The 27,678-nt window shown below is 34.0% G+C and overlaps 2 protein-coding genes across 2 annotated transcripts; one reads left to right on the top strand and one right to left on the bottom strand.

The window, feature by feature from the left end:
• Positions 1–2,067: 2,067 nt before the first annotated feature.
• LOC115981209 (TMV resistance protein N-like) lies at positions 2,068–5,555 on the bottom strand. Its single transcript, XM_031103376.1, has 4 exons — positions 4,509–5,555; positions 4,032–4,304; positions 3,180–3,761; positions 2,068–3,072 (listed from the first exon to the last, which is right to left on the bottom strand). The coding sequence occupies exons 1-4, from the start codon at positions 5,553–5,555 to the stop codon at positions 2,314–2,316; spliced, it is 2,661 nt and encodes an 886-aa protein (XP_030959236.1). The 3' UTR covers positions 2,068–2,313.
• An 11,155-nt stretch (positions 5,556–16,710) lies between these two features.
• On the top strand, positions 16,711–17,774 carry LOC115981208. The gene is made up of 2 exons (XM_031103375.1): positions 16,711–17,335; positions 17,668–17,774. Exons 1-2 carry the CDS (start codon positions 16,711–16,713, stop codon positions 17,772–17,774), a joined length of 732 nt encoding a protein of 243 aa, XP_030959235.1.
• The last annotated feature ends 9,904 nt before the right edge of the window (positions 17,775–27,678 follow it).

Raw genomic sequence — 27,678 nt, 5'->3', positions numbered from 1 at the left:
ATCTACTTACAATTTATTCCTGTAAAAATAAAACAACCCAAACCTGAAGATAGAATTCCGTAATATCTCCAAGTGAAAATAGAAGTCATAATGATGTCTATAGTTCTAGTTCCAAATTGCTAGCGTTTTCTTTCATCACATTTTCTGTTGCTTGTTTCATACGCTATTTTAGACTTTTTTTTTGGGGGGTTGGGGGGGGGGGGGGGGGGGGGGGAGGGGAAGGGGATTGTTAGAGAAGACTAAAATGCTTCAAGATTAAACAAAGAAACTAGTGTTTCTTTTGTTGACCTTAAATTCATTTAAGTGCTAGAGATCATAAGAGACTATAATAATTTCTAAAGTTCTAGTTCCAAATTGCAGAACATTTTCTATTGCTTGTTTTGTTTGGGGATTTTAGGAAAGAATTTGGGGGAGATCTTAGACATATTCATAGTCGCTTTAATTAGTGGATTGTATTTAGGATAACATCAAATGACAATGTTTATTCATTTATAGACCGATTATTTAACCAACTTCATACACCTTTGTATGAAAACCAAGGGCGTCAACACTAAGCGGAGAAAAGAAAATAAATCCTTAGTTCAACTCCTCAGCCTGATAAAACTCTCCTCCACTAAGCCTTAAACCTTTAAAATAAATAAATAAAACACTTAGTTCAAGTCCTCAGCCTGTAAAGATGAATAGAGACTTTGGCATTAAAAATCAAGAGTGAGAGGATCACATAAATGCCTATAAGGAAAAAAAATGGGCAGTGGGTTAGAGTAAGAAGAAGAATAGACATCAAAACAAAGGAAACCAAAATAGTATACCTTAAAAAAAAAAAAAATCCTTAGTTCGGAGTCTTGAAGTTTGAATAAAAAGAAAGGACTAACCAAGATCTTATGCAGAAAATGAACTAAAAGCAAATCCAAGGAGCAAAAAACTAAAAAAAAAAACAAACTAAAAACAAAATTGTTAGTCTGGAGTCAGCAAAGTTTGAATAAAAAGAAGGGCTAGCCATGAGTTCTAACTTTTACACAACATCTTAAGCAGAAAATTTATTAAAAACATGTCCAACTAGTAAAAAACCAACCCAGACATAAGATTTCTCACTTGGTAGAAGCATTGCTACATGTTTATTTGAATACCCTGCAAAAGAATAAAATGTGTGATTATATATATTGTGCAAATACGAGAACATGAATCTTCTAACAGAACATGATATAGAATTTTCTTCAAACAAATGATGATACAGAATTAGTATGTCTCAACAAGTTGTACTTGTGAAAGTACAACCAGGACAAAATAAATACCAATACACTACACACAAACAATTGGAGGGAAATCAGCATTGGAAAATGGCTTTAACCATGCAAAAGTCTAGGCAGGTGATCATAGCATTAAGGCCTCAATTGCCCTTTTTTTTATTATCACAATCACCCAATTCATCTACATTTTAAGACAATTAAAATCATAAAACAGTATTAAAAAAAAAAAAAAAGAACCATTATTTTCCCCATTTTTGAAGGGAGCAAAATCTATTAGTAAGATTTCTATTCTTCCTAACAAATAAATGCTTACTTCTGCCAAATTGAATAGGCCTCAGCTGCCAAAGACCACTCTTCACCTCCAAAATCCCATAAAAAATATGCTCACCTAATTATACCAATAATTCAAATTCAGTACAAGTAATCTCTATACTATGATCAAGTAGATGTCAATCTTCATCAATATAAAATTATAATATCCATCTTGGATTTACTTGTCCACTAAACAGAACAATTTAATGCTTTTTTTTTCCTAGAATAATTTCAAAAACTTCTTTGCCCATAAAAGGAATAGAACTCAGCAACAGATCAAATTACTAGTTTCTTTTATTAATTCTGTTCTTTTCTTTGCATAACTATATCCTTCCAAATTGGCTTAGTACCCCTTTATTAATTAGCACGTTAATTTAGAGAAAGAGAACAAGAAGTGACAAAGATGTAAATCAAAGAATACAACTAAAGAGGGAGACATACTCTGGTATTCAAAAAAGGTGATGCAAAGGAAAACAGAATCATAGGTTAATTTGATCAAGAGGTTCTCATTTTCTTCTACTATGGATATGGGTTAAAGCCAAAATCATAGTTTGCAGATTGATTGGCCATTGTAGCGGAAGCCAAATCAAACCCAACTCCAACAGTTGAGTCAAATCCCAAAACCAAGTCAGACCCATTTGAATCATATGGGCAATTGATGACAAAACCAAATCACAGCCATCATTGCTTGAATGCACTGAAGATGGTCCCACTAGAAGTGGAGAAAGAAGATAGTAAAGGTGCAAGCTCTGTGTCAATTGTCATCAGAGCTATCATCAACATTTTCAGAGTAGTTAGAGTTGTCATCAACATTTTGAGAGTTGTCATCAATGATAACAGAATTTGGAGGATGACAAATGCATTCTGCATGTACCCCCATCCTTGCAATCACAGGAGCGAATTTTCCATTTCTACTACTCCACCAAGAGATTTTACATGAAACCTCAACAAGATTCTGATCACCTTGCATCATGTTTCTGAAATACTGTTGTAATTGGCTATGAGAAACACTGCAAAACCACAAATGATCACACTTCAGATCATAAAAGTCCACCCCCATCGTGAAAGGTTGCGTATGACCGTTGGTGAAAACGTTGACATCACAATCCCAACAGATTACATCATCACGAATAGAACCATACTTATCATTATTAGCATAACTATCCTTCAATGGAACTAGATGAAAAGCCAAACAAACCGCAATGGTTGGAAATTTAGGACCAATCCAAAATGATATGGAACTTTCAATACTTTGATGGTTGAACCACTTTGGAATCTTCTTTCCTGTTACTATAATATTATATGACTCTCTATAATCCCTTATAGAATTCATCAGAAACTCATGTAGAGTGCGTGAGGGCTTGAAGAGGGAGAGGGAGTAATCAATCTTGGAAGAGCAACCAATCTTGGAAGAGTAATCAATCTGATGCGATAATTTGCAACGTGAATAAGAATCCATTAATATGTTGTCTCCATATTTTGTATTTTGTGGAAGCTCTAACTTTCTTCTAAGCTGCATGCAATTTGGAAATTAAAGAAATTGAAATTTAGCAAATCCAGTAATGTATTTGCAAAGGTAACCAAAATTGTTTCTATTATTACTTTAAGAGAGAAGGGTACCTGAAGGAATAATTCTCTTACTGATTCTGAATTCAATGAGATGCAATTTATTGCCCATACTTCTCTTATACTTTCTAGAAGCTTTGGAATTTTCTGAAGTAACTTGGAATCCCTAATCTGAAGCAATTGTAATCTATTGAATTTGACAATGCTTTCTTGGAGGCTCAAATCTTCACTCCCCAATAATGAACAATTCTTTGAGGGGGTATAACAAGAAGTCAACTTTTGTAGAAAATTCAACCTTAGAAAACCATAATTTGACAAATATTGTTGCAAATGGTCATAATCATGAAGCCTGAGTATGCGAAGCTGTTGCAATTGATCGAGGCTTCTTGGAAGATGGCACAAATTGAAAGAACCAAAATCTAATTGCTCAAGCCCAGTGAGATTCCTAAATGATGGAGGAAGCTCTCTAATGGAAGTGTGTGCCAAACATAGATACTTTAAATTTTTCATTTCTTGTGGAATATCGGGCAACCTGTTAACCCTTTCGCACCGAAAAAGACTTAAAAGTTTAAGAGACTTCATTGAGATGCAGCTTGGAAGAATTCGAAGTTTAAAGCAACCCCCCGAGATCCAAGCCTTCAAGCTTAGCAAAACATCCAATAGAGTCATGAAGCTTGACTAATTTTTTACATTCACGGAGATCCAATTCCTTTATGTTGGGGGTGGCACTCAATAAGTTCAGTAATTTTCTAATGTATTGACAAGATCTGAAATTCATATATGTCAAGCTTTTACATTGTAACCTCTGTAGGGAAAAAAATAAATCAAAATTTAACTTCAGCGAATGTTAAAATATAGTTTAATGAAGTTATGTAATAATTTATAAATAAATAAAAATAATTATACCTCGAAAATCTTGTCCAATATAACGGGACTTTGTGGCATGTTAAGTACAACAAGGTTGTGAGGACGAAAATTGGATGGTAGGGAAGATGAAGGAAATCTAGACCAATCAAGCACCCTTAATCCACTGGGAAGATATTCAAGATCTCCACAAGTATCAACATTACTAACCAAAAGGAACTTGAGATTTCCCATCTTCTCAAAACAGTTAGCTTTTAGTTGCAACTCTGTTGGTTCAGGCGAGATTATTGTTATGCCTCGAATGTTATCAGATCCCTAATTGAACAAAACATTTAGTGAATCACATCATACAAAAGAATTCACTAAAAATATAATAACTATTAAATTTTAACCATGTTGACAAACTTGAATTTTCTTTCATAAATAAAGAAAAAATTATATCAAGGAAAAACCAAAAAACAAAGTCAATAAATTTTCCCTATGAAAAAAAGTAAAAAGGTGAATCAAACGAAGTTATACCTTATTTTCCATTAGTACTTCAAAAGCATCCTTATAACACCATAGTCTGCTACGCAATCCAAGTATTTGTGGTGATTCTTGTCGAACAATCTCTCTACCCATTTGTTGTAGCAAGTCATGCATCCATAATTTTTTAAATTGATCAACAGTTACGAGACACTTATCTATAAGATTTTTAATACCAATAATTGGATATAGATTGCAAGAATTTAGTATATCTATAACATAATCCTTGTAAAGACCCTTGAAGAAACATGCAAGATCGAGAAAAATATCTTGCTCCGTTTCATCCAATCCTTGATAACTTACTTGGAGTACTTTTTGAATATCTCTGTCAGGAATCATTTTATACTTATCTAATGCACTTTTCCATTCCATTTCACTTCTTCCATGCAAATTTGCACCAATTATTGATAGAGCTAATGGAAGGCCCTTGGCATAACATATAACTTGATCAGTAAGTTTTATATAATCTTCCTCGGGTTTGTTTTTATGAAAGGCATGCATACTAAATAGTTCAAGAGCTTCATGATCATCTAATTCCTTAAGCTCATAAGTCGAATGATGTATTCTTAAAGTTTGTAAGAAATGTTTATTTCTTGTTGTTATAATTATTCGACTTCCAGAACCAAGCCAATCAAATCCTCCAATCAATCTTTCTATTTGGTAAAATTTATCCACATCATCAAGAATTAGAAGAATTCTTTTATTGTGATGTATGTTCTTTATCGCAATGGTTCCTTTCGATTCATTGCACACCTTTAGTTGTCCATTCATCCGTAGGCTCTCACGAAGAAGTATCTCTTGTAGTTGGATAATGCCATCAAATGTCCCTGACTTGTCTCTAACATTTTCCAAAAAGCTGCTTCCTTCGAAATGATCTAATATTTTGTTATAAACAGCTTTTGCAATGGTTGTTTTACCCACTCCACCGGGGCCATACATACCTAACATACGAACATCATTTGACCCAATTTCTAATTGCAATATTATGGCCTCTGCGCGAGTATTTATTCCAACAGGGTATTGAGCAACAAATAATGGCATCCGATTTAATTTAAAATTTGAGATCTCTTCAACAATTTCTTGGATAAATTCAAATTCAGCACGACTGTCATTCACAAAGCATACAAGACATGTAAACAATTAAATTATAAAATTCAAATATGAACCTAAACTAAATTCAAGATGTTCAATTTGAGCATTACAATTTACCACCACAGATTTTTCTAAGAACTATATCTTTATTGGGAATTTTCTAATTATTGGTTTTCTAGGAAATTAGCTTTAAGTTTTGGCAAGAAGTCGCATGGAAAATCCAGTTAGACAAGAGGCACAAGTTATTGAAATCCCACTTTTAATTCTTGAACAAAATTATTAAGAATTTCTTCTAAAAAAATTTTAAAACACATATTAGATAAACTCCTTATTATTTGGTAAGATAATCTAATATTATGTTATTTTATTTTTTCTATTGACCCATAACTAACTGCCTTAGTAGAAGGTATGATAAAAAAAATTCTTAATTTGGAAAAACTTAAAAAAGGAAAAGGACAATCATCATATAGTAGAAGTTGTTTAACAATAAAATCTACTGCTAATTACAAAACCATTAAAACTTTTCTTTAATGAGAAAACCATTAGAACTTGTAAAATATAAAAGTAGTCATTAGATATAGGAACATACTCATGCTTGTAATGCCAACCAGATATATTTGCAACTTCATATAAAGCTTTTCTCCATCTCTGCAACTTCTTGTTATCCTTTAATTTTTTTTCATGTTTAGATAATGCTTTTCCATACTTTCCTTTTTGGTTGCGAAGTTTTGATGGACTTACGTTGTAAAAAACCGGTCGCACTAATTGGTCATTATTCTTACACTCGATAATTTTAGCGAGTTCATCCAAGCACCATGTGGAGGAGGCATAGTTTTCAGAGAATACAATTATTGAAATCCTTGAGCTTTCAATGATTTGGAGAAGACTTGTAGAAATTTGTTCCCCCCTTTGAAGGTTATCATCAATAAAGGTGTTAATACCTTGTTGACACAAAACATTATACAAATGGCCTGTAAAACCAAGACGGGTATCTTCACCTTTGAAACTCAAGAAGACATCAAACTTCTTGGGTTGGTGGGTGAAAGAAGAAGATGAGGCTCCTTCGCTAGTGACAAGAGCCATCAAGATTTATGAACAGACAATTGTAAAGATCTGAAAGGAGGAGAAAGAAAACTGTGAAGGGGTTGTCAATATAATTCAAGAAAGTGAATGACAAATTAGGAAGAGGGTGAATGCAAGCAAGAGGATCCTTTAAAGGTGGCTTGCTTTGGGTGTGACCACCAACTCTTTGAACTTTTAAGTGCCATATTGATACTTTTACATTGCTTATGTTATGACTAGGCGGTGTTTGGTACATGCATTTAAAAACTGAAAATTGTTGTTTGAAAACATATGTGGAAATACGTGTGGGTGAAAAAATATGTGAAAATACGTGTAATGTTATTTAAAAACTAAAAATTGTTATTTGAAAACATGTACCAAACACCCCTTAAACTCTTTGAACTTTCCAACAACCATACTGACGCCTTTTTCATTTTCATTGAAATATCATGCAAGTTTCCGTGTGAAACCTAAAATAAATCTTTGAACTTTCTTTGTGGTCAAACGGAATGGAAATTTCGTATCTTATTAGTCAATCGAAAGTGAGATGTAATATCTATCAAACACTTCCCACTTTCCATAATTGTTCATTTTCTGGAGTTGAAAAAAAAAAAAAAAAAACCATTTTCTATTTTAGCATCTTGAAACTGTTTTTTTTTTTTTTTTTTTTTTTTTTTTTTTTAATTTATTTATAATTTTTTGATGATTGAGAGAGGAACCTGGCTCTCCTAATTAAGGATAGCATACTATATTACTAAAAAAAAGAGGGTTACATTCACAATATTTTCACAACAAATCATAGATGGTAAGTAGTTATTGGTTCTAATTTAAATCTATAACTTAAATTATTTTTTTGCCTATCTATTACAACCAATTACAACATGTCACTTAGAATTTATTATGAAAATGTTATGAACATAGCATTTTTCTATTAGTTAATATGTATTTGAAAGAGTTTATTTTTATAGGCTTATTTTACTTTGAAAATAAATTAGGCAAAAAACGAATAAATTGGAGAAAAAGAAAAAACCCTCCCGACAATTGTGATAATGTTGTTTTTAATTAAAAAACCAAAGGCCCAACATAGACCCATAAACAAAGTTCAAAGGGAAGTCTAGCACACGTGTTTGACTTTCTGGAAAAGTAACCTCTTTAGTCTAGCACGCGTTTTTTTTAAGTAGAGTTTTTCTTTTTCCTTGACACTGATGGTGGAAAGAAGAGAGAAGGGAAGGGAAATATTACTATATTAGCTTTCCTTTATTTGGTTAAGAGAGAAGAAAAATGAAAAAGTGAAGAAAGTGGAATCCAACCAGGCCTATATTTTTACAATTTGCCCAATATTATGGATAGGAATGTTTATCATAAAATATTTTATGATGTGTGAAGTTTAGGGCGACTGAGTAGAGAGGAGTTATTCAATAATGAGGGTGTCAAATTGACAAATAATTTGATAATGGGATTGCTGAATTGAGAGTAAAAATAGGAGGGAATTGTAAAAGTAGAAGATAGAACACATGATTCAGTAATGGAATAACTAAAATTCTGTTTCAATTTTTCTCTCTTGCCCAAACTTGAAACCTCACTGTCTTTATTTATTTATTTTTTGGTAGAAGATGGAAATTTATTAAAACTAAAGAGCTAATCTGAGTTTCAGGACAAGTTTTATTGACATGTAGACCATTTAAATATTGGACTATCATACATCACAAAATCACTAGTTTGGATAGTGCTCATCCTAGCTAATTTGTTCCCACATTTGTTGGCTTCACGAAATAGTGGTTGATCCGAACCTAGGGAAGGGAAACCAATATCCTGCAATCATCTACAAGGAAGAGACAACATGGTTAGAGTAATTGGAATTAGCTAGCAAATCAACACAAATAGTGGGCTTGCATTTTGTACAGTTCTTCATAAGTTAGTCTACCATCACTTGCTCTTGGATACCAAGTGAAGTTTTTCTTTTTCCTACAAAATACCCCTCTTTTTCCTTGAGATTCCACAAAATCAATTCCACCTGCCACACAATAATTTTTTTACAAAAAGTCACTTAAAAAGGGAAAAGGGGATGTGTGAACTGAAAAGTCCATTAAAAGATTTAGTGCATAGAGCTTTATTTTATACCAATGTGCCATCTAAAGAGCAAAAATATTAACCATTAATCCTTTTCACCTGTAGATAAAATTGTATGCCCTAACATGAACACAAAGAAGTCCCTTTACTATCATATATGCATTATAAGATAAAAACGTGCAACACATGAGATTCGATGTTAAAGCTTCAATGAATTTTTGTTTTGGGACAATTATCAATTGAGAATGTATTTCATTAACACACAACGCAATCAACCATAACCATGTGCAGGACCTCCTAGCAAAAACAAATTCAATTCCCTCCCCCCCCCCCCCCCTTTTTCCAATTTCAAGAAAATATGGCCATATTATCTTGATCATTTTCAATAAATAGTACCAAGATATTATTGTGGAAATACGAATCTTGATTAATTTTGATAGAAACTTTTATCTACCTCATAGAATTCTCTCTATAACATCTTATGTGTTTTCTAGTACTTTTGAATGGTTAAGTCTAGCTCTTGCATATCGATTTTATCCAAGTCTTTTTTTTGAAGCCAAACTCATTTGTCATTTATTGCTGAATATGAGTACAATCAAATTACAAAGCTTCCATGGCTCAAATGGAGGAGAATCCTCTAACCAAATCAGTTCATCGTCTACATATCTAACGTACTGGGCCACTGAATTTGCACTACGCTTGAGAAAGCCAACCGTGTACCATCCAAGTCCCTGAAGCTAGCATTGTATATTGTTCAGAATGTGACCCAATGGACAACTCTGTGAAACCTGCATCAATTGCAAATTCCAAAGCTTTCCTACAAGCCATGATTTCTGCTTCCTCGCTATCTATAACACCCATAATTTTGATATCAATTTAATTATTATACGTAAATTAAAAAGGAGGCCTACAATTAAATGGATTTAATTGATTTGGACCTAAGATATTAAAGATAAGATAAATACTATGGAATATGAAGCCCAAGTGAGGTGGCATAAGTAAATATATGGGCCTTTATAAGCTTTTAAAAATCCTAGCCTTTTATCTCTTAAGATACACGTATATATATAAAAGATTTTATTTTGTTTTAGCTGCAACACACGATTGAACAACTTATTTTTTCCTGCTTTGCGGCTGAATGTGAGATTGCAGCAGGTATGGTTTCCTTTTGCTCTAAATTTAGGGAGTTGAATATTCAATAGCTAGACTTGTCCCACGTTTGCAAGAAAGAGCTGTGCTTGAAGTTACTTTAGTATCTAATAGGATAATAGGCATCACTTTATAAAACCTAACCTATCAATATATTAAAAGAAAAAGGACTTCTAGGCATGTGTTTGACCTATCAATCTCCACCTATCCTTATATTAATGGAGAAGATGACTTATAATTGTTATTATATTGGAGTAAGAATGATGCATATAGCCTTTTTGTTTTCCCCTATTCTCCTTGTCAAATATGGTATTGACCTTTCAGCCACTAGCAGGTTGAAATGCCTTCTTAAAACAAGAAATTTCCAACAAAGAAAATATCTAGATATTTCTTATACCCTTTCCAATGACATCAAAATAATGCTTTCATTGTCTTTCTATATTAGCAAAGAAAATGTCCACTAACTAGGAATGAAATTGGGCAGTAGAAAGGGAAAGAAATTTGAGCAAAACTAGGCCCTACATAAAGTTTGAATTATAAGGCAGCCTCAGTACCGCAATCAGAGTGGTAGGCTTTAATATTGATAGATTAAACTATTTAAATGTGAAAACTGATTTTAAGTGGGAAATTCGTGTATTGATGAACCTATTTTTGGTGTTGCTAGGTTCTAATTCTACTAATTTAGTGTGACTCAAGGGTGGTTGATTTCATATTTTTGCAAATAAGAGGTAAGTGGTGTTTACTAATTTTGGGGGTTTTCCCAAAATAGTGTTGATTATCAAACTATTCTCATATCAAGAAATATGTTAATATTCTATATATAAATTGATATTTTATAAATGTTTGATGTGCACATTGACTATTTGTTTTATGAAAAACTTGTGAGACAACCTGAATTTATTTAATCTTGTATGTGTGAATATATATTTATATTTTTGAGAATTATGAATGGATTATTTTTGTGAACATATTGAATATGTTTTGAAAACCTATGGCAAGTTGTGATTAAAAGCTTAGTATTGTATTTAGTTCTTAGCAAGGGATAATCATATTGCAGCTAGTCCTTAGCAAGGGACGGTCTCAGAAAAAGGGACAGTGCACATTTGATAGTTCCTTAGCAAGGGAGTATACTATTGAGGATCAAAAAAGGAAGCTCCTTAGCAAGAGAGTGCACCTTTAGGTTCCAAAGAAGCCACCCCTAAGAAGAGGTATGAAAAGGAGATTCTAGTCCCAAAAATGGGACATCACAACCCTGTCAACGGGGCATAAACGTTGACTACGAGAAAAACCTAGGAAATTATATATATATATATATATATATATATATATATTATGATGGCTCACAATATAAGATAATTTTTTATGTGAAATATTTGATAACAAAATGTTAGGACATATGTGATTCAATGTTAGGAACATATGTCAACATTTTATGTAATTGGTTAATCCTTTGACAAAACACACTTTACTTGTACTTGGATAAATTTAGGATGTGTTTAATGCTTCAAGAAACAAGGTTTCAAATTCAAGCGTTAAAGCCATGCAAGTTTGTCCAAGAATCAAGTGAGAAAGTGCAAGATTTTAAATCTCGATAGATAGCTCGACAACTAGCATCTATCGAGGTTTAAAAAGCTACTGAAGCTTGTGGCTCGATAGCTAGCTCGATAGATGGCTATCTATTGAGGTTTATGAAATCTAGTTTTTTAGAGTTGATTTCAATCCAATCCGTGAATGTATATTTGGGTTTTCTTTTCTCACAACCCTAAATATATATAAGGATTATTTTGAGGGTTGTAAAAGGTTATAGAAGTTGCACAAGAGCACAGTTCCACAAGTATGAAGAAAGGTGTGACTGGAAACCTAGTTTGCCCTAGTTCTTCTTTCTCTTCAAGAAGCTGTTGTGTTTGTACACCGTAGGGTTTTGTGACCAAACAACTTCATGATCTTCATCATGTGATGAACAAAAAAACTTTGTAGCCAACATCCTTCTCAAGTTGAATAGACTATTATTGTTTATGATTTTGGGGCGTTACAATTGTGGTATCAGAGCTTAGGATATGATTCTGTAGACACTTGAAAACTAGGTTATGATCCTATAGACACTTGAAACTAGGTTATGATCTTAATTTTTTTGATAGAGCAATTGGTATCTAGGTTATGTTTGATGAGATATTTTAAATAATTTTGGTAATGTTACTTCTTATGTTTAGTAGTAATAAATATTGCACCAAAAAATTTCTCGATTTCTTTGTTAACTAGGTATCATACCACCCAAAAAGAAGAGAGTAGCTAATTCTAATAATGAGGAACCTATTGTTAATTTGCGAAGGTCAACCAAAGCAAAGGTTGATACTGAGGCTGAAGTCACTCAAAACTTGAGAGATAATAAACATCCTAGGGTGACACGCACTAATCTTTTGGATGAAGTTGCTGCCTGATTGTTGGACAGGTTGACCCAAGCTGCTAGTAGAGGCGCAGATAGAGTAGAGGCAAGGGCTAGTTGCTCTTTTGAGACTTTTATGAAGCAAAATCCCCCATTCTTTTGATGGGAAGCCAAATCCCACAGAAGTTGAGAACTAGTTCTTGCAGATGGAGAAGTTGTTAGAAGCTTTAGATTGCACTGACTCTTAAAAGGTGCGGTTTGCAACTTTCAAGTTGATTGGAGAAGCTGAGCGTTGGTGGAGATCAACTAAAGCCATTTTGGAGGGAATGGACACTGAGAAAAACCCCATCACTTGGGAGAAATTTAAAGGGGTTTTCTATGATAACTACTTCCTTGAGGTGGTTCGGGAACGAAAAGAGAGGGAATTTGCTGATTTGGTGCAAGTACAATTGTTGAGCAATATGTAGCTAAATTCATCGAGTTATCTCGCTTTGGACCCCACTTAATCCTTACTGAGGCGAAGAAAGCAAGCAAATTTCAAAAGGGGTTGAATGAGAGACTTTGACACCATCTGATTGCATCAAGGGTTGATAATTATGCAGAGTCAGTTAAGAGAGCTATGAGTCTGGAGGAAGATTTCAAGAACAATGTTAGGAATGAGAACCCACCTAGAAACACTGGACAAACAGGCTTTCGACAAGACAATGCTTAAGGTCATTGGAACAAGAAAGGATCTGTTGGGAGGTCTGGGAGTAATTCATCATCAAATAAGCCAGAAAATAAGAATCCACCCCAGAATGCTCAAGGTAGAAGTTTGAATGCTTACCTTATGTGTGGAAAGTTTCGTGGAGATAAGACATGTTTCTTTGAAGGAAAGGCTTGCTATAATTGTGGGAAGATAGGACACTTAGCTAGAAACTGTACATCTCCTTAACAAAACTCAATAGCACAACCTAGAAAGGATGACCAGAGGAGGAAGGCACAAGGGAGAGTGTTTGCACTCACACCACAAGACGTTCAAGTTTCAGATACTGTGGTTACAGGTATCCTCCCATTATTCTCAAACTTTAATAAAACTCTATTTGATTCTGGATCTACACACTCTTTTATCTCCTCTCGATATGCTAAGTTATGTGATAAGAAACCTGGACTTATGGATTATGACTTTTCTGTGGCCACACCTATGGGTGATTCTTTGGTGTGTGATTCTATGCTTAAGTCTTGTGTCATCCAAATTGAGGATAGGGAAATTTTAGTAGACTTAATTTTGATGGACATGTATGACTATGATGTAATTTTGGGAATGGACTGGTTGGCGGCTTATCATGCTAGTGTAGATTGTTTTAGAAAAGAAGTGGTGTTTCGGCCTCTAGGAGAACCCGAATTTCGGTTTAAGGGCTCTAGGATGCATGCTTTACCTAGGGTGATATCAACCCTTCGAGCTAAGCGTTTATTATGGAAAGGATGCCAAGGGTACCTAGCTCATGTGGTGGACACTAGGAAAGAGGTATTGAAATTGGATGATGATATCGCTCCGAATTAGTAAGGTGGATGGCCTGGCTTCGGTGGGCTATCGAAACGGTTGAAGGCCTACAAGGAACAAAACACAATCAAAGAGGAGACCGGAGAAGACCGATCGAACCCCCTCTGATGGAGAAGTTAGTCTCGCAGAGAAGGAAGTTCCAAGTATTTGGGAAAATTGTCTCAGAAAAATCTTACCGCTGTCGGGTTCAGACCGGTCCTTTATATAGGGAGCCTGGGACGGTTATTTGTCCAATAACCTCCCCAGGATTTGTGGAAGCCAACAAGTCCGGAGTTAACTTCCTCAATGGCTACAAAACTGTAACCGCTAACGGAAGTTAACTTATTTGAAGGATCTGTTGAGATAATTGCGGGTTTAGTCGAAAGTTCTAAGTGTTGCGCTTTCGTCCGTCTGGTGTAGGACGGTTTGGTCGTCCAAGGATAGCTGATGATTGTTCATGGACGACCGTCATGGACGAGCATGTCGTCCATGGGAGACTTAAATTATAGAGTGGTGCTATTGTCTATGAACGTTTTTCCTTCTTCTGGGTTGACTCTTCGATCAACCTGCACTATAGGCTCTGGACGATCCATTTGGACGAGCTGGAGATGGATTATTTTCTACTTCTCTATCAGATGATATCCCTATTGTGAGGGAGTTTCCTGATGTCTTTCGTGAAGACCTACGAGGGATACCTATAAATAGGGAGATTGAATTCTCCATTGATTTGCTCCCTGGAACTTCTCCTATATCGAAAGCACCATATAGGATGACACCAATTGAACTAAGGAACTCAAGGAACAATTACAAGAACTCCTTGATAAAGGGTTCATCAGACCAAGTGCATCTCCTTGGGGTGCACCAGTTTTATTTGCGAAAAAGAAGGATGGGACTATGAGGTTGTATATTGACTACTGTGAGTTAAACCGGGTTACTGTGAGAAACAAATACCCTTTCCCTCGTATTGGTGACCTATTTGATCAATTGCAAGGGGTACAAGTCTTCTCTAAGATTGACCTTCGTTCTGGGTATCACTGGTTGAAAATCGAGAGTGAAGACATACCTGAGACAGCTTTTAGGACTAGGTATGGGCACTATGAATTCTTGGCAATGCCTTTTGGATTGACCAATACTCCTGCTACATTTATGGACTTGATGAATAGGGTGTTTCATAAGTACCTAGACCACTTTGTTATTGTTTTTATTGATGATATTCTAATTTTCTCCAAAAGTATGGAATAACATGAAGAGCACTTGAAAATTGTTTTTCAAATTTTGAGGGAGAAGAAGCTATATGCGAAGTTTAAAAAGTGTGAATTTTGGCTTGATCAAGTGGTGTTCCTAGGGCATGTGATATCTGAGGCAGGGATTCTGTAGACCCTAGTAAGGTTGAAGCTGCTGTGATTAATTGGGCAAGACCGATGAATGTGAGTGAGGTTAGAAGCTATTTAGGCCTTGCTGGCTATTATAGGAGGTTTGTAGAGGGATTTTCCCATATTGCAGTCCCATTGACTCAACTAACTCGTAAGAATGCTAAGTTTGTGTGGACAGAAGAATGTGAAAAGAGTTTTCAAGAACTTAAGCAAAAGTTGATCACTACACCAATACTAACCATCCCTAGCAACTTGGGAGGCTTTGTCATTTATAGTGATGCTTCAAGAAAAGGGCTTGGTTGTGTGTTGATGCAGCATGGTAAATTCATAACTTATGCTTCCCGTCAATTAAAGAGTTATGAACAAAATTATCCCACTCATGACTTGGAGTTAGCTACAGTGGTCTTTGCATTGAAGATTTGGAGACATTATTTGTATGGTGAAAAGTGTGAGATTTATACAGATCATAAGAGCTTGAAATACTTCTTTACTCAGAAAGAGTTGAATATGAGACAATGAAGGTGGCTTGAGTTGATTAAAGATTATAATTGCTCAATCAATTACCATCCAAGCAAGGCTAATGTGGTAACTGATGCACTTAGTTGGAAGTCCTCTGGTTTCTCAGCTGCCTTGTTAACTACTCAAAAGGAGATTATTAATGACTTGGAGAGGATGGGAATTGAAATTGGTATGGGTGATTCCCAAGCCTTTATGGCCAGTCTGACAATACAACCCACTTTGATTGAAAAGATTAAAATTTCACAGGTTGATGATGCATAAATTGTAAAGATCATAGGAGAAGCACAAGAAGGGAAGAGACCAGGATTTAATGTGTCTAATGATGGTGTTTTGAGGTATGGAAATAGACTTTGTGTGCCAAATGATTTTGCATTAAAGAAGGAGATTATTGAAGAAGCACATCGTACCCCATACTCAGTGCACCCTAGTAGCATTAAAATTTATCGTGACATTCGAGAAACTTATTGGTGGAATAACATGAAGAGAGAGATAGCTCAATTTGTAGAGCAATGCTTGACTTGCCAACAAATTAAGGCACTACATCAGAAACGTTCAGGATTGCTGCAACCACTTCCCATTCCCGAATGGAAGTGGGAGTATATATGTATGGATTTTGTGACTAGTTTGCCAAGATCTCCTAAGGGACATGAGGCCATTTGGGTAATTGCGGACAGGATGACAAAAACAGCACATTTTATTCCGGTTAAGATGAATTACTCACTTGATCAGCTAGCACAGATATATATTGATGAGATTGTGAGTCTTTATGGAGTTCTAGCATCAATTGTGTTTGATTGAGATCCAAGATTCACCTCAAAGTTTTGGGAAAGCCTATATTAAGCTTTGGGTACTAATCTTAGCTCTAGTATAGCCTTCCACCCACAAATAGATGGACTATCAGAAAGGATTATTTGGACTTTGGAGGATATTTTAAGGGCTTGTGTATTAGATTTCAAAGGAAGTTGGGAAAAATACTTGTCTTTAGTGGAATTTTCCTATAATAATAGTTACCACTCTAGTATTGATATGGCTCCTTATGAGGCTTTATATGGTAGAAAATGCAGGTCCCCATTGTGTTGGAAAGAGGTTGGTGAGAGAAAATTGTTGGGATCAGAAATCATTCAGATGACATTTGAGAAGATTAATCTGATTCATGAAAGGTTGCAAACAGCACAAAGTCGACAAAAGAGTTATTATGACAACTTGAGAAGGAAAGTAGAATTTGAAGTTGGAGATATGGTATTTTTGAAAGTCGCCCTAATGAAGGGTGTGATGAGATTTGGGAAGAAGGGGAAGTTGAGTCCCAGATTTGTTGGTCCATTTGAGATCCTAAAACGCATTGGTAAAGTTGCCTACGAGTTGGCCTTACTGCCTACACTTGCAAGAGTGCATAATGTGTTTCATGTTTCCATGTTGAGGAAGTACATCCCGAATCCTTCACATATTTTGAACTATGAGCCACTCAAGATCAAAGACAACTTGACTTATGAGGAAGTTTCAATCCAAATTCTTGACTGCAAGGATCAAGTGCTATGCACCAAGACCATATCATTAGTTAAGGTCATTTGGAAGAATCACACAGTGGAGGAGGCATCTTGGGAGCGAGAAGATGAGATGAAATCAAATTATCCAGAGTTGTTCATTAACGAAGGTATGTACAATTTCAAGGACGAAATTTTTTTAAGGGGGGAAGGATGTAACACCCCATAATTTTGATATTAATTTAATTATTATACGTAAATTAAAAATGAGGCCTACAATTAAATGGATTTAATTTATTTGAGCCTAAGATATTAAAGATAAGATAAATACTATGGAATATGAAGTCTAAGTGAGGTGGCATAAGTAAATATATAGACATTGATAAGCTTTTAAAAACCCTAGCCTTTTACCTCTTAAGATACACGTGTATATATATAAAAGATTTTCTTTTGTTTTAGCCGCAACACACGGTTGAACAATTTATTTTTTTCTGCTTTGCAGTTGAACGTGAGACTTCAGCAGATATGGTTTCCTTTAGCTCTAAATTTAGGGAGTTGAATATTCAATGGCTAGACTTGTCCCATGTTTGCAGGAAAGAGAATGCTTGAAATTACTTTAGTAGCTAATAGGATAATATGCATCACTTTATAAAACCTAACCTATCAATATATTAAAAGAAAAAAGACTTCTAGGCATGTGTTTGACCTGTCAATCTCCACCTATCCTTATATTAATGGAGAAGATGACTTATAATTGTTATTATATTGGAGTAAGAATGATGCATATAGCCTTTTTGTTTTCCCCTATTTTCCTCGTCAAATATAGTCTTGACCTTTCAGCCACTAGCAAGTTGAGATGCCTTCTTAAAACAAGAAATTTTCAACAAAGAAAATATCTAGATATTTCTTATACCCTTCCCAATGACATTAAAATAATACTTTCATTGTCTTTCTATATTAGCAAAGAAAACATCCACTAACTAGGAATGAAATTGGGCAGTAGAGAGGGAAAAGAAATTTGAGCAAAACTAGACCCTACATATAGTTTGAATTATAAGGCAGCCTCAGTACTTCAATCAAAGTGGCACAGAGAATCTAACATCTCTATAGGCTTTAATATTGATAGATTAAACTATTTAAGTGTGAAAACTTATTTTAAGTGGGAAATTCGAGTATTGATGAATCTATTTTTGGTGTTGCTAGGTTCTAATTCTACTAATTTAGTGTGACTCAAGGGTTGTTAATTTCATATTTTTACAAATAAGAGGTAAGTGGTATTTACTAATTTTGGGAGTTATCCCAAAATAGTATTGATTATCAAATTATTCTCATATCAAGAAATATGTTGATATCCTATATATAAATTAATATTTTATAAATGTTTGATGTACACATTGACTATTCGTTTTATGAAAAACTTGTGGGACAACCTGAATTTATTTAAACTTATATGTGTGAATATATCCTTATATTTTTGAGAATTATGAATGAATTATTTTTGTGAGCATATTAAATATGTTTTGAAAACCTATAGCAAGTCGTGATTAAAAGCTCAATATTGTATTTAGTCCTTAAAAAGAGACAATCATACTGCAGTTAATACTTAATAAGGGACGATCCGAGAAAATGGGACAGTGCACATTTGATAGCTCCTTAGTTAGGGAGTATACTATTGAGGATCAAAAAAGGAAGCTCTTTAGTAAAGAAGTGCACCTTTAGGTTCCAAATGAGTCATCCCTAAGAAAATGTACGAAAATGAGGTTCCAATCCCAAAAAGGGGACAACACAACCCTGTCAACGAGACGTAAATGTTAACCACGAGAAAAATCTAGGAAATTGTTTAAATGATGGTATTGATATATATATATATATATATATATTATGGCTCACAATATAAAGATATTTTTTTTATGTGAAATATTTGATGACAAAATATTAATGAATTTCAAGTTATGAATTTGTTATAAGAATTATTTATTTAAAAGGTTTGTTCCCATACCTCAATGTTAGTGGATTCCACTTATTGAGTTATCTCACCCCCTCCCCCCCCTCTCTATTTCCCCCTTACAGATATATTAGAGGGATTATTGGAGTAGAGATTCTTGGAAGACAATTTATTTTGTAAAACTGAGGATTTTTATAATTATTTTTATGACATTAAACATTTTACTGAAAAATTATTTTGAGAATGTTTTATCTTTGGTGGATTAGAACTCTGACGTTTGTGATGAGATTTTAGGTTGCTAGTTACATTTATTTAATATTTTTATGGATTATTTTAGATTGAATAGACTTTTATTATATATGATTTTGGAGCGTTACACTATCAACTATAGAAGGGCCTCTGGCTGATATAAATGCCATCATCTCCCCCTTTTTCATTTTGAACTATTGCTCTCATCCTAATCTCATCAAGATCAGCAAACAATGCAGCATCAAAATTGAGCTTAAACCGAGAGGACGGAGGTGGACATCATACCTCAACAGATACTGCAGGATTTGGAATCAACATTTGTGTTTGGGTCTGTCGATACTCCTCTAAGACATCCCTATCACAGTGATTCAAAGCACTGGGCTCTTGGAGCTGCCCACCATGAACCACCACATTTCTTTGATGCCAAATAACCATGCTTGCACCAAAAGAAGCTCAAACTCATCCTCTTCTAGTCGATCCAACAACTCACCCATAAGCTGAATATATCCTACTGACCTTGAACACATTTCCGCAGCCAAACAGAGTAGCTAGCCCATACATCCTGTGCAACATTGCATACCCAAAGAAGATGAAGACTTGTATCAGGGAATTGTTTACATGCTTCACAGGTTTCCTCTGAAATTACTCTTCGCTTCATTGAATTCACATGGGTTGGCAATATATTCTTACATGCCCGCCACATAAAGACTTTGATTTTTTTTTTTGGTAAATGGAGCCTCCAAATCTTTAATAAGATGCGGCTCCCAAATACCCCAGTAGAGCATTCCGTCCTGTCACAATCTCTGGAAATTTTTTTGTGCCAAATGGTAGCCTGATTTAACAGAAATTTGATAAAGCTTGATTCCAATTTCATTATCACGAACAAAAATTCCTTCAAGAGTTCAAGTGCAACTTTCAGAAACCTTTCCATAATCAGGTTTATTAATAGCAATATCTCAAATTTTTTTCATAGATACAAATTATTTGCAACACATCTTATGAAGAAAACGTATTCTTTGACATTGAATACAAATCAGCTCCGCAGTATTGTCTTCACACATAAGAAGCAAGTCTTGCTCTACCATACCTTGACCCCTCAAGATATGATTTACTCACACAAACCAGTTGACCCTAGTCCCCAAAGAGCAGGCACTCAGCAACAAATCAATGAACATACTGAATCATCAGGAGAGAGAGAAAGAGGGGGTGGGGGGGGGGGGGGGAGAGTGAGGAGAAGATTTGGAAAACTAAAGAATTAAAAGCTAACCCTTCCAATTTGATTAAGTATTCCAAATGACAAAAAATATAGCCAAACAAAGATCTCACACAGAATATTTATAATGAATTTAAAGTGACTAGCATCCTAATGCCTAAATGAGGTATAAATGATTTGCTGAATATACCTGAAGTGACAAGCATAAATGGTGAAGAGCAATATATAAAAATATTCAATCAATGTTTTATAAGAACTAAATCGATTGAGAACAAATTTCTGAATACAAAAGAAAATATATTGACCAAAAGATGTTTTAAGATATTTAAATTCTGCCTCCAAATATCTGCATGTTACAGATATGAATAATGAAGTCATCCATATCTTGATAAAAAAAAATCTTTTATTTTACTAGAAAAATGAAGATGACATTCATGTTGCAATCTCATCATCACAAGTTATTTAGTTGACCTAGGTCATATATTATTATTCCCAATCACATCTCACACAATATTTACTTGTCTTCTGCATAATAATATGAAAACCTGAAAGGAGATGATAATTCTTCTGATCATGTAACTTATTTTTATATTAAATGAAGTATTGGTTGAAATTCTTGCTCACGAGCTTCATTGTGCATGTTGGCATTACCATAAATGCAAGGGTCATAATGCACTGCATTAGTTCATTCTTTGTATTCGTAAATCATTGTCTTAAATATATAATCAATAGCATATAGTAAGTGACTTTCTCACGGTGAGCTATTATTGTTGACCTCAGAATCAATATAAACCATATTATATAAGGAATATTCCTCACACATGGACAAAATGAAAAGACAACCAGACAACAATTTTTTTCCCAAAGATATATGATGAATCCACTTTTTCAGTTCAATAAAAATGGAACTGCTTTTGAGAATTATCTGGCCAACTTATGGTCATAGATGGGTGCATAATAAACATACATCCATGCATCACAAAGGACTAAAATTTTGATTTTAGTAAACAAGATGTCACATCAAACTCAGATTGTTCCATTTGTATCTTGTAGAGATAAAGAAAGTTTTAAACACTGAACAAAGAGAGAGAGAGAGAGAGAGAGAGAGAGAGAGAGGGAGAGATGACTTACTCATTATATGTACTAGTCGCAAACCCACACGATGCGTGGAAATAGATAAGTATTTTGTAATATGATATAATCCATAATTTATTTGCTAAAATTTATTGAAGATGGTTTTCTCCTAAAAAATTAAATTATTTCTAAAAGTATTTTTCAACTCTCTATCTCTACAAATATATCATTATATTATTTTGGGTTTTTTTTAGATATGATATTTGTAACCTAATAATGGAGGGACAAACCAACACAACATTAGATTTCCTATTTTTCTTCCCATAATGAGACTTTATCATATTTTAATTCTTATAAATTTTGAGATGCAACTTTTGTGCCAGTTGCTAAATCCTTAATTCCTAAAAGTGATGTCTAGTTAGTTGCCAACAGAAACAAATAAGACCACAAAAAAAAAAAAAAAAAGATAAAAAAGAGAGTAAATTAAAGTGAAGTTTTATAGGTTAGAATCATCATGTATAAAAACTTATTTACAATAAGGTAAATAAATAAAATACATATTAAACAAACCTTACTTCAACAAAAGGTTCAAATTTAATAGACCCTCACTTATATCAATTTCCATCAAAGACCAAATTGTCAAATAGTAACGTGCCATTGATTCCACCCATGTCACTTGTATTGCCATAACATGGTCAAAGTTGGTGGCAAACTTGCTAAACTCGGCCAATTGTTCTTGCCTTGGAGAAGATGTCTATTAGCATTCTAGGTTATGACTTTCAAATGGCTATGGGAAGTTATCAGATTGTATCAATTGCTATACCCCAAAAATAGCAATTGCTTCTGCCTTCATTAGAACACATCAGCTATATCATATTATGTTTAATAGTAAAATCCAAAAGAAATAGTATTATTAAGTTTTGTTTAAAACTCATGTACATAGTATTCTAGATATTCAAGAAGAGAAAATTCTAAAAAGAAAATCAAGTTGTTGAAAAAATAGCATAATTCAAAATCTAAAACTAAAAACCCAATTATTGTTCATGAACACAGTATTATAGATAGGCATTCGAAAATCAAGAACCAATTAGTTTTTCTATCCACACAACAATTAGCATAAAGCTAGGTACTAATGGAATTTAAAAATAATTCAATTCTTTGAATTTCCTTACTCCTAAAATACCAAAAAATTTCTCATAAGCTAAACAATCTCCAAAGTTATTCATCAACCAAACAGACAAACTAAGGTCCCAAACACAAAAATTCTAGCCACAACACAACAATCTACTTAAGTTGATGTACTTTGAAGAATTAGAGTTTCCTTTAAAAAATCATGATAAAAAAATTTAAACTGTTACATCTCAAATTCCATACACAAAAAATTTAATATTCAAACTCTACTTTCTTTCTCTTCCATTTTCCCACAATTTCTGGGACACCAAACAATCAAATTAAAGAATAAACAACAAATTATTAGTATACGGAAATGAAAATCTAATATAGCTGATGTGTATTAAACCATAAAAAGCAAATATCAAGCACCACCCAAGAAAAGCAACAAATTTATTCCTCTTTCCTTCGAAAGGTTCTAAGAAAAGAATGGTTACCAATTGATTAGCATGACCTTCAATAGATTAAAAAGTCTCCAGAGATTACGAGTCTTGATCATTGACATCTGTCAAGGAATTGACAAACAAAACAAAGATAAAAATGAAATTTAGTTTAGCATATAAGATGACTGGAAAAAGAGAACAATAGCAATATCTCTTTGACAAAAACGAATAACACTCTTACTATAAAACAAAGACCAAAATAAAAATATCACATTGAAGTTAATTATCATACATTATAGCAAACATATTGAGAGTATCATTCCTACAATCTAGAGAAAGGCAACCATAAAACAATTTATAACAAACATGATCAAATGCCCAACTCAAATCAATTTTGAAAAAGAAAAAAATATATATTTTAATAGTGTTGAGACCATGAAAACTCAATCTCTTTCATCATGAAATCCTAAAATTGAACTACATTTTTTTTTTCTAGTAATAAGATGGGAATAAATAAAAAAAAGAATAAGAATAATACAAATAGCGGAACTCAATTTGAGTTTATACCCTTTGGACCTAGGGTACTAATGTTCACCTCCCATCTCATCTGCTTCAATTTAGTCTGCAACCTTTAGAGTCACTATCTGTCTCTTGCACTCATTTGATTGGGTTTTGGTAGACAGACTTGAGTCATGATTGAAAAAACGGAAAAAACACTCAAGAAACTATCCCATTGAAGGTCATACCAATCAATTTGTAAAGAGAGAACAATTGAAAATTTATAGGAAAAAAAATGAGAGGTGAGGAGGTTGCAATCTATCCGTGACTATAGGAATTCCATATGATAGTGGCATCTCAAGAGTCTGGGTTAATGGAGAGACACCTATAGATTTGGAGACAAAGTAACACTTGAATTTAAGAAGAAAATCCATAAATAGCAATCAGTAAAACAAAAAATAAAAAAGAAAGAAGGAGAATAAATGATAACATGACATTGACGTGGCTTAATTGGAGCGTAGCAATAATAAATGCTACGCTTCAGCTTTTAGATATATATAGATTTGGGAATTTCACCTTTCCTTAAAAGGGAAAGAGAGTACTCAGCAGTGTCAACAAGGCCATCAATGTTATGCAGGGATGACTCTTTAGAAGCCAACATGAAGATAGCACGAACCTCTGCTTTCTTAGCCAATCTTGCTGCAAATGCGAGTGGCAGCTTTGGGGAGTTGATGCTCCGCAATATTTGGCGATAAAGAGAGAGAACTTGTCCTCTATTCCTTGCCAAATCCTCTGCTGTTGCCCATATAAGGGCTTTTGCCATTTGTCTGCACAGGAAAAAATTAACTATGCACTTGTTTTATAATCAATTGGTGGGGTTAAATTCATCCAATACAAAACAGAGCTAAATGTTTTCACCATTAGATATATACATTCTTTTAATCTAGTGCAGATTACAAGTGTCCTTTTGACAGAAAAAATCTTCACATAGCAAAATGAGGGAAAGATTCAAGATATTGAAAAGTAACACCAAGAGCCATAAACAGAAAGAACAGCTGCTAAATATCTACAACCACCCCAGAAAATTTGATTCATATCTGCACTCTCTATCCCTTTCTCTCTCTTCAATATATTGGCTTTGTGTAGCACAATGTTTTAATAATATTATGCCAACCAACTTAACATGTTCGCCTTTGGCTCTCTTCTCTTCTAAGCTAGATATGCCAAGACTTTCCTAACTCCACCCAAGACAATGATCCATTATAATTCATAACATGCATTTCTAAGTTCCTTAGAGACAAAAGAGATCTAGAAATACGAGCTAAATTTGCCATGCAACCACCCACTTAGGGTTCGTCAATAATTTGTTTGTATTATCGAGTCAACTCTTGATTCCCTTTGCAATTTGCAATAATATGCTACTAGCTTTTAATCATTGGACTTTATTTGAATATCAATGCCTAGAGTAATTTGGTAATCTTATGTGTTTTGGTTGTCTAATTTCAGAGTTAGTAGCTGAAAATGGATTTCTGTAAACTCCCATTTCAACTGAGTTTAGTTCGAGTATTATTTAATTATCACAAAGTTTTTTATTTGTCTAAGTATGAAATTTTTCAAGAAACTTCCAATCTTTTGTTATTTTTCAAAGGCGGTATCAAAGTTGTCAATACTGTACTAGAGGTCATTTTGGTTTGGTCAGGGAGAATGAAATATTTTGGTACTGGTTAAAAATGGTGAACTGCTAGTTTATATATATATATATATATATATACATACATACACACATATACATACATATATATATCGGTCAAGCCTATATGATTAGCTAAGAGTCATTAATATAATAAATGTATGCCTCACCTATCAAAGCCTAAACAAGAATGATCTATATATATACACCATTGTACCTAGATAAAGAAGAAAAATTGCAAAACATTAAAACTTGGCCACATGGCCCAGTGGGTGGGTGGAGATAAAGAAAAAAACCTTCACTTTCCATCAGATTTCACTGTTGCATAAGATATTCATACGTAGGGCAGACAAAACAGGGGGGGAAAAAAGAAGAGAAGAAGAAGAACGAGGAGAGGAGACGATAGGAGGGCAAGAAGCTGAGGATTAGGCGATCGAAGACATGGCAATGACCACTAATGTGGTAGTGAGTAGCAGTGACTGGGCTATGTGATTGGATTTTTATTTTTTGAACCGGCCTAGTTTTGATTACTGGCCAAAATGTCTATTTTTCTCCGCTAAGTCCAGTATAACCTAGTAATGGCCGGTATTTAAAGCATTACATTTTAAAGGGTGTTTCTATACCTATTCATTGACTAGTACGATAAGTATCGGCCGGTACAATACGGTATCAACTAGTTTGGACAGTATTTAAGAATTCCACCAAATCAAAAAAGAAAGAAAGGAGCGATTACCTGTTAATCTTGCCTCAAAGCACATTTTCCATACACACAGTTGAAAGCAAGAGGCACCAACCACCCTCCTCCCCCCAAAACAAAGTAGCTAGTATTCATGGACTAAGCCCCAACCAGCCCAACCAAAATTAATAAGGCTAGATTCAGCATCACTGATAACCAAACCTTAGACCTAAGCTAACCCAACCTCACCCCACTCCATTGTCATCTAGATTCTGCCCAATTGATAGGTAAGGTTGCTCCATCTGAAACAAGTGCATGAATATTTGCATGAAACACTTCTTTTTGAACACACCTAATTCAAAGTAGTAACTGTCTACAAAATCAGTGCCTAAGGTCCATGCAAAGCACTCTTACTTGAAGTCATTGTAGCGTTTAAGGTCCTCTTCCAGACAACCTCTCATTGCATCATAGCTGGAATTTTGCATTATCACCAACAGAATCATTTTTTTTCTTTTTTGTTAAGTTTACACATGCACAAATGTGTTATACTCCACCCTTTATTATGTATCATTTGAGCAAGAGCTCATTGACTTTCTATATTTTATTTTCTCAACTAATTAGAACCAAAAAAAAAAAAAAAAATGTAAAAACAAAACATCATGAGCAAAGTATTCATAATCACCAACTCTAATAATTTCTCAAAACATCATGACTAAAATGAGCAATGAATTCCTCATAGAAAATCAAATGCAATTTGAACAATTAGATTCTAGAAACATGTACATGCTTGAAATGCCTCATACTAATAGGACATTAAATCAATTAGAAGTAGAAAGGCATCTATTAATATGTATAAGGTATAAATGCTTACTTACATGTGCTTAACCCTTCAAACTGATTTAAGACAACCCCCAAAGAGATCTAAGGCAGTACAAAAACTCCAGTTTTAGTCCACCAAAAACCTCTATGTCTTAACCACATGTTTCCCTGAATGACACCAAAACCCAATTTTTACATATTCAGTTAAACGATCCTTAGATCTCCAAAATAAGATCCCGTCATACCCCACTAACCCCAGCCCTAAAGACCACCCAAATGAAGTCTTAGGAATTCAAATACAGTTTCCATGGCTTCTTTTGATTTTGCAAAATTGTTTTACCAATATTGCCCTTAACACAATACATTTTTAAGCCTAAAGCCAGATTTTAAGAACTCCAATAAATATAATCTAAAATTACCATAATTTCATTAAACATCATTTTTATACTCCACAAATCAGTCACTAGATAGTTTTTTTTTTTTTTTGGATAAGTAGATTTTTTATTTTTATTTTTTTTGATAAGTAGATTTTTTTTTTTTTTTTTTAATTTCAAGCTTTCATTATGACACACCAATTTTTCGATATCTTAGAGACCCATTTTGAGCATTGTTGGCCACCTTTAAAAGGATTATAAAAACCTTGTTTTTACATCACACCAATAAAGACTATCATAGGGACCCTTAGGCCTCCCAACATCAGAAAATTACTCATATCTCAACCAAGAGCTAAAGCTAAAATGTATGTCAAACTATGGACTTTGGCTTCAATGCTGAAAAAACCATAAATTTTCAGAGA

This window comes from Quercus lobata, chromosome 3 (genome assembly GCF_001633185.2).
Source record: "Quercus lobata isolate SW786 chromosome 3, ValleyOak3.0 Primary Assembly, whole genome shotgun sequence".
Taxonomy (NCBI): Eukaryota; Viridiplantae; Streptophyta; class Magnoliopsida; order Fagales; family Fagaceae; genus Quercus; species Quercus lobata.
This window is presented reverse-complemented; position numbering and strand designations above follow the sequence as displayed.